The sequence below is a fragment of the Mus caroli genome, chromosome 1 (genome assembly GCF_900094665.2).
Source record: "Mus caroli chromosome 1, CAROLI_EIJ_v1.1, whole genome shotgun sequence".
Classification (NCBI taxonomy): Eukaryota; Metazoa; Chordata; class Mammalia; order Rodentia; family Muridae; genus Mus; species Mus caroli.
In genome coordinates this window covers 144,179,120-144,187,891 of record NC_034570.1, presented here as the reverse complement: position 1 = coordinate 144,187,891, position 8,772 = coordinate 144,179,120, and the positions used below count along the sequence as shown (strand labels likewise).

The following is an 8,772-nucleotide window of genomic DNA, read 5'->3' as shown; positions in this document are numbered from 1 at the left end:
TGTTTTAACATATTTTCTTAATTTGCTGCTTTGAGTTGGGGCAGCTGACATAGAATCTCATATATAATCTAGATTGGCCTCACTGTGTAGCTAAAGATCTTGAACTCCTGACCTTGGCTCCTAAATGCTAGGAATACAGATCTGCCTACAGTATCTATTTGCTTTACTGACCTAAAAATATTACATATCTAGTCAATGAAACGTCTGTTACATGAGAGCAGAGCCTGCCTATTTTCTCCTTCAGATTGACTTTATGCTAGGCCTGGTGGCCTGTGACCCCAGTTATTCAGAAGGCTAATGCAGGAGGACTATAATTTGAGGGCCGACTAGGCTATTGAATCCCAGGCCAGCCAGGGCACCTGTGTCTCAGAAGATAGTGGGGACATTGTCAGTGGAAGGGCTGGGCTGACCTGTTTAATCTCCACCTTGGAGGGATGGGGTCTGCAGTAATAGGCCTGTTCCCCACCAGTTACCAGTTACTGTGTTTTATTATATGTAGGAATCCTTTTCAAATAGAAATAGTACTCAAATAGGGCTATTACTATTTTAATATTTGTATAGTATTAATTTTTTAAAAAATTTTTTGGTTTCTCGAGACAGGGTTTCTCTGTATAGCCCTGGCTGTCCTGGAACTCACTCTGTAGACCAGGCTGGCTTTGAACTCAGAAATCCACCTGCCTCTGCCTCCCAAGTGCTGGGATTAAAGGCATGCGCCACCACTGCCCAGTGTATAGTATTAATTTTCAACTGGACAGAAATACCAAGTCTCCAGGCACATCTATGAGGGATTATTTAGCCTCTGGCTATGCTGGTGAGAGATTATACTGATTAGGTTAATTGAGGTGGGAATACCCATCCTAAAAGGGGGCACCATCCCCTGGAACTAGGTCCTATAAAAGGAGCCATCCAGCTGAACAGTAAGCATTCAATTCCTCTTCTTATGATGCTGGGCAATGTGAGCAGCTGCCTCAGGCTCCTGTTGCTTTGACCCTGCTATGATGGACTATATCCTTGCACTGTGAGCTAAATAAGCCCTTTCTCTCAGGTTGCTTTTCTCATAGTATTTTATTACAGCAACAGGAAAAAAACCTAAGACCTGCCCTACCTAAAACTTTTAGAACATTTCTCCAATAGAAACTAAGACAAGCCATTCATGGTACACACCTTTAACCCCAGCACTTGGGAAGGAGAGGCAGGTAGATCTTAGTGGGTTTGAGGCCAAGTTTGGTCTACATAGAGTTCCAGGCCAGTCGGGGTACATAGTGAGATCCTGTCTCAAAACGAACAAAAAGTACTAAGACGATACCTTCATGTTAACACCACCTAAGGTGCTTTTTGAACTGTCACTGGTTCTGAGGTTATTACAGTGGTGAATCTCATTCCCTTCCAAAATGGCTATGCTCCCAGGATATAGTTCAACACCAGCACCCTGAAATTCAAAACAGACAAAAATGTAAGTATATGCCATCATGCCTGTCATATCTCCCATTTTTTAAAAAAGGCAATCATACATGTTTATGTGTGTCCAGACACGTGTTTATGCTAACACAGGTGCTTACAGAATACAGAAGAAGGCATCAGGTCACTTGGAGTGGAGTTACACACAGTTATAAATTGCCTGAAGTTGGTTCTGCAGAGACTAAACTCAGCTCCTCTGTGAGACCAGTGCACACTCTTACTCACGAGACATCTCTAGCCCTTTGTCCTTCTCTTTCTAAGCTGAGTTATTCCAGTTTGTGGAAAGCTAAGAAACAGTCTTTTGGAGACTGGGGAAAAGCACTTGTAAGCGTGGGAACCTGAATCCAAACCTTAAGAACTGATGGCAAAGCCAAGCATGAAAGCCTGGTGCTTCTATGGCGATATGGGAGGCAGAGTTAACAGAAACTCTAGACTAGTGGTTCTCTAATGCAGCAAGCCTTTAACACAGTCCCTCAGGTGGTGATGATCGCCAACCATACAATTATTTTGTTGCTACTTCTTTTTTTTGGTTTGGTTTGGTTTTTTGGGTTTTTTTGTTTGTTTGTTTTTGTTTTTTCGAGACAGGGTTTCTCTGTGTAGCTCTGGCTGTCCTGGAACTCACTTTGTAGACCAGGCTGGCCTTGAACTCAGAGATCCGCAGGCCTCTGCCTCCCGAGTGCTGGGATTAAAGGCGTGCGCCACCATGCCTGGCTTTGTTGCTACTTCTTAACTGTAACTTTGCTACTGTTATGAATGGTAATGTAAATTATCTGATAAGCTCTAGACAATTACAGGTCACCTAACCTGCTGAGTGTAACAGCAGTGAACAGTACTCCCCAGAGCTCACGGTAGCAAGGGAGCATCAACGACTGAAAATGGATCTGTGCATATACTTGCACACAGAGCACACACAGCTCACAAATGTGTGCACACATGCATGCATACACACACAAATGAACACACTCAGTAACAACAACATCAACAACAAACAACAACAAGAACAGAACAATTTCAGGCTGGGCTTGATGGCTCACACCTTTAGTCCTGGAATTTGGGAGGCAGAGGAGGCAGATCTTTGTGAATTCGAAGCCAGCCTAGTCTACACAGCTAGTTCTAGGCTACCAAGAGCTATTACATAGGGAAACCTTGTCTCAAAAAAACAAAAAAATAAATAAATTAGACAATTTTAATTACAGACATCCTGTTTCAAACAAGGTAGAAAGTAAGAACTCACACCTAAGGTTGTCCCTGACTTCCACATGTGTTACATGAGATAAGTATACTTATACTGCCATGCCCAAACATGCACATAATTGTTATCTCTGGGGGATTTTTGTTATTGATATTGCATTGTTTGTTTTTCAAGACAGGGTTTCTCTGTGCAGCCCTGGCTGTTGTGGAACTCACTTTGTAGACTGGGCTGGCTTTGAACTCAGAGATCTAATGCCTCTGTCCCCAAATGCCAGAACTAAAGGTAGGAGCCATCCAGCCCAGCCTGAAATTGTTCTGTGCTGGGATTAAAGGCATGCACCACCACCAGCACCTGGCTGGTACCTTTTGTTTTTAAGTCAGGATGACTCCAAATTGTTACTTACAGTTATATAAAGCTACACTGTTATAGAAGGAAGTACCTGGGCACCAGTTATCTCACTGTTTGTGATCGTCAGTGAAGCCCCTGTGAGAACGCACACTCCTGTCCCTTCACACTTTAGCAAGCAGTTTTCAAGAGTCAGGTGACCAGACTCTACCACCACAATGCCATCAACTGTCCCTTGTTGTATCAAAGAAAGCTGCATTAATTTCACATTATCAGCTTTGGATACCACAAAACTGTCATGCGAAGGCTCAGAAGTAATCATAATTTCTTCTCTCTTTCCAACTCCTGATGCATAGAGAAAAACAAATTAGTAGTCTAAAATTTCCAAGTTCTTTAGTAACTCAATAATGTATTTGTTTATTTTCATCAAGACATATATGTAAATATTCACTATCAACTAATTGGCTATTTACATATAATGCAATCACGTATACGCCCATACGCATGTAGGTGTGAAGTTGTGCTCACCTGTGCATGTGGAAGCCAGAGGTAGAGATCAGGTACCTTCCTCCACTACTTCCTATGCCGTTTTTTAGAGAAGGCCTCGTGTTGTATGTGGAGTTCACTGTTTCAACTAGACTAACTGGCCAGTAAGTCCCAGGACTGTCACCACTTGCCTAGCTCTGGGTTACAGACGTGCCCACTGCCACTCCTAATCATATGGTACAGGGGACCTCACGCTCCTCATGTTGCACACACAGTAAACCCTCTATTCTCTGAGCCAACTCCTTACCCACACCTATAAAGTTATCTTTGGAGATTAAGTTGATGACTTGATGTTGGAACCTATGTTTATAATCAACCTAACTATACTTGCAGTATTTATTTTTTTAAAAAGTATTTATTTATTGTTATATGCAAGTACACTGTAACCGTCTTTGAACACACCAGAAGAGGGTATCAGATCTCACTATAGATGGTTGTGAGCCACCATGTGGTTGCTGGGATTTGAACTCAGGACCTTCAGAAGAGCAGCCAATGCTCTTAACCACTGAGCCATCTCTCCAGCCCCAGTATTTATTCAACAAACTCATTCCATTAGTTATTACCAGTAATAATAAGAAATAAAAATAACAATTACAGTTACAAAATCTTACTCTTAACCCAGGCTGTTCTAAAACTCACTATGTAGCCCAGGCTGGCTTTAAAGTCATGGTTCAGCCTCCTAGTGCTGGGATTACTGGCATGAGGCACCATACTCACCCAGCTTCTAAATCGCATATATTTTCATATAATCAACGGTTGTGTATAATAGGACAAAAAATGCACTGCATCTTAACTTGCTTTCCGATCTACAATCAGTTACCATAGCAATGACTCTGAGTAAAGGTAAAGGCACGCTCTGCCACGCTTGATGATCTCCGTCCTATCCCTAGGACTCACTGTGGCACGGGAGCGCAAACTCCCTAGAGCTGTCTTCTGACCTCTGAATTCACGCATGCATGCACACACGCGCGCACACACACACACACAAACGCCAGAGAATCTTAGAATAACCATACCAATAATTTGCTCTACTAAAGCAATTGTCCAAAATTTAACATCAAGAAGGCTACCATCTGTTTTAAAGTATTTATACAATCATTATTACCCAGATTGTTTGATAAGATACTGTTATAGTAAAGATTTGCTTGTAGAATGTAAGTTCACTATTCTTTTTCACCCCTACTGGACAATAGGAGTACTACATAAAAGCATAAAAAATATGAGTAGTGTTTGGGGCTATAGCACAGCAGTGGAGTGCTTGCCTAAGCAGGTGCTTTTGTTCAATCCCAAGCACCGCAAAAAGAAAAAAAAAAAAGAAATGATGACGAACCATTGGGCACAGTGTAGCTCTACCCCTCACCAAGCCTGTTCAGGGAAGGTCAAAAGCTTGAGACCAGCATGAGCACCATGGTCTTTAGTGGGAAAAGCACGCAGGGACTTTAAGATAGATAAGCTGTTCTTGCTTCTGATTGCTCAACTAAGTATGAACAATATGCTTCCAAGTACACAGTTTGGCTCATCTGTGTTGCTGTAAGAAAAATTGCAAAGGACTGCCCGCACGCTCACCCTTTATAGTGATGTCATCAGTCAACAAAGCGAGGTTGGAAGCTTGATATTCTCCCGGGAAAATGACTACTATATCTCCACTATAGCAGCTGTCCAAAGCCAGATTCAGGTCATCATGCTGCTGGAGAAGTGTGTCCGAAGACAAGTTCTTTACCTGAAAAGAAAAGAAAGCCGTGCACCTTAGCAGCGTGTCACCTGAGTACACTTCCTGGACTTGCCATTCTCTCCGGAAGACTTACTAAAGAGGATGCATTCATCTGCTGACCATTAGTCCTCTGTCAAGTGCTGGGTATGGATTATAGGCCAGAAGCCACTTTGAATATTACGTATTACCTTAAGTAGTGAAATTAAACGAACAGCTCAAGGTTGTGGAGGAGTGCCGGGTCAAGCCTTAAATATGAGGCAAATGACACTGGACACTGTACTCTTTCTTGCTGTCACCACCACCTCCTCTTCCCTTCTTCCTGATAGTCCCCTCCTCCCTGTTCTTCATCTTCATCATCAGCTTCTTCCTCTTCTTTCCCTTCTTCTTCTTTCTCCTTAAATCAAAGTTCCCCTAAGTAGTGCAGGTGATCCTGGAACTTGAAACCCTGTCTCATGTGTGCCACAATGCCCAGTTACACTTCGTTTTTTAACATTTATTTTAGTTAATTGAGTGTGTGTGGTGTGGTGTGGTGTGGTGTGGTGTGGTGTGGTGTGGTGTGGTGTGGTGTACACATGTGTGAAGGACAACTTATGGCCATTGTTTCTTTCTGTCTACCATGTGTGTTCTGGGGAGCAAACTCAGGTTTTCAGTCCCCTCACCTACTGAACCATTGTTAGTCCTGACTTTCTTTTTTTAGCTCAGAATTATAGAAATTCACACACTTTCATGTACTGAAGATTCTAAAGTTACAAACAAAAAGTACCAAAGATTTGCATTAGGGATACGGAGGGAACTTCATTATTTATCATAAAGCAATGATATTTATCAATTTATTTATTGAGCTAGTATCTCACTGTGCTGACCTGAAACTTCCTAGGCAGACTGAACTGGCCTTGAACTCATGGAGAACCTCCTGCTTTTGTTCCCTGGTGCTGGGATTAAAGGTATAGACCACCCTTGGTACACAGTCAAAGAGTGGTGTCCTGTGAGGAGAATTCTGAATGCTTATGAGAAAACTCCAAGAAAATAGGACAAGGCCAGGCAGTGGTGGCACACGCCTTTAATTCCAGCACTTGAGCAGCAGAGGCAGGCAGATTTCTGAGTTCTAGGCCAGCCTGGTCTACAGACTGAGTTCCAGGACAACCAGGGATATACAGAGAAACCCTGTCTCGAAAAACCGAAAACCAAAAAACAAAGGAAAAACAAAAAACAAAAAACAGGGCAAGAGTCTTTGTGATGTTTCTTAAAACCCATGGCGTTGTTTCAGGTATGCGCTTTTGTGACCTCCTCAGGTACGGAGGACAGGAGTGAGTTTACTTCGAATTAGTCACTATACTGCCTATTCTTTGTCTAGACGCGGCTATGGAAGCCCATGCTTCTGCCACATGCAGCCTGCCTCCGGTCCCTGGGATTATATACTTTACTCTCAGAGCATAAAGTGTCTGAGGCTGCAGTCCACCATGGCTAAGTAAACACTAAGACAGGAAGTCTTACTGCCCTGGAACTTGTCAAATAAGCTCGGCTAGGCTAGCTGGCCAGTAAACCTCAGGCGCCTGTCTCCATCTCCCCAGCACCGAGGTTATAAGCAAATGCCACCATTTTCACCTTAGTTTTTTTTGTTTTGTTTTGTTTTGTTTTGTTTTTCTTGGAACTCACTCGAGACCAGCCTGGTCTCAAACTCACAAAGATCCACCTACCTCTGCCTCCAAAGTTCAGGGATCAAAGGTGTGCTCTACCACCACCCAGTAATAATGATGTTTGTTTTGTTTAATTATTTCATGTATTTACATTCCAAATGTTGCCCCTCCTGTCAGTCCCTACCTCCCAGAGTTCTTCACTCCATCCCTTTGCCTCTGAGAGGATGATCCCCCCCCCCCCCACCCCTACCTCCCCCCCCGCCGCCCCATCCCTCTTCCCTGGGGCATCTACAGGATTAGGCACATCCTCTCCCACTGAGGCCAGACAAGGCAGTCCTCTGCTACATATGTGCTGGAAGCCTCAGACCAGCCTCTGTATGCTCTTTGGTTGGTGACCAAGACTTCCCTCAACCAAAGAATAGATACAGAAAATGTGGTTCATTTACACAATGGAATACTATTCAGCTATTTAAAAGGGAGAACATCATGAATTTTGCAGGCAAATGGATGGAACTATAAAATATCATCCTGAGTGAGCTAACCTAGACACAGAAGGACATGCATGGTATGTGCTCGCTGATAAGTGTATATCAGCCAAAAAGTACAGAATACCCATGATACAACCCACAGGCCCTAAGAAGTTTAAAAAGAAGGAAGGCCCAAGTGAGGATGCTTTGATCCCACTTAGAAGGTGGAACAAAATTAATCATGGGAGGCAGAGGGAGGGAGAACCTGAGTGGGATAAGGGAGAGAGAGGAGAAAAAAGGGGCAGGATCAGGTATGGAGGGAGACAGGAGAGAAGCTCAACTAATAGAAATATGCAGCTTCTAGGGGCAGGGGTTGGGGGAACCTCTAGAAAGTCCTAGAAATCTGGGATGTGAGAGACTTCCAGGACTCAATGGGGGTGATCTTAGCCAAAATGCCCAACAGTGGGGAGATGGAACCTGAAGAAACTGCCTCCAGTAGATAGACAGGGGCCCGCAGTGGAGGGATAGGGTCACCAACCCACCTTCAAAAATTTTGACCCAGAATTGTTCCTGTCTAAAGGAAATGCAGGGACAAAAATGGAGCAGAGACTGAAGGAAAGGCCATCTAGTGACCAGCCCAACTTGAGATCATCCCATTGGTGGGTACCAAACCCTGAAACTATTACTGATGCTATCCTGTGTTTACAGACAGGAGCCTAGCATGGCTGTCCTCTGAGAGGCTATACCAGCAGCTGACTGAGACAGATGCAGACACAGCCAACCACTGGACTGAAGACCCCTATGGAAGAGTTAGGACTGAAGGAACTGAAGGGGATGGCAATGCCATAGGAAGACCAACAGTGTCAACTAACCCAGACCCCTGGGAGCTCCCAGAGACTGAGCCACCAACCAAAGAGCATGCATGGGTAATGACAGTTTTAAAATGAAAATTTGCTTCTGTCTATAAGATAAGCAAACCATATGAGAAACACAAAAAAACCACATGCCCACTTTGGTGGCCTCATCTGTACCTCAGGATGCAGCTTTTTATTGTTTAACATGGGTTCTGTGGATAGAAACTCAGGTCCCAGTATTTTATTGACTAAGCCATATCTTCAGCCCTTCTACAGGACTCTGCAGAAAAGCAAGAAGTTATCTTCACCAACCAATGAACCAAGCAAGCAAGCAAGCAAGCAAACAAACAAACCTACTGAAAATACATTTCTTTTTTTTTTATTGTATCATTTTAAATTCATTTATTTTCTTCAAGTTTTTTCATACTGCCAATGTTTTTTTTTAATTTTTAATATTTTTTATTACGTATTTTCCTCAATTACATTTCCAATGCTATCCCAAAAGTCCCCGATACCCCCCCCCACTTCCCTACCCACCCATTCCCATTCTTTTGGCCCTGGC

General features: G+C 43.3%; 1 protein-coding gene across 1 annotated transcript in view; it reads right to left on the bottom strand.

The window, feature by feature from the left end:
• The window catches only part of Shcbp1l (SHC binding and spindle associated 1 like), a 31,370-nt gene that overhangs the window by 2,271 nt on the left and 20,327 nt on the right, over window positions 1–8,772 (bottom strand). Inside the window, exons 7-9 of the mRNA XM_021163377.1 lie at window positions 5,108–5,261; window positions 3,090–3,340; window positions 1,307–1,429 (exon numbers count right to left, since the gene is read on the bottom strand). Of these exons, the coding sequence (XP_021019036.1) occupies window positions 1,307–1,429; window positions 3,090–3,340; window positions 5,108–5,261 (528 nt within the window). The remainder of the gene's footprint in view (window positions 1–1,306; window positions 1,430–3,089; window positions 3,341–5,107; window positions 5,262–8,772) is intronic.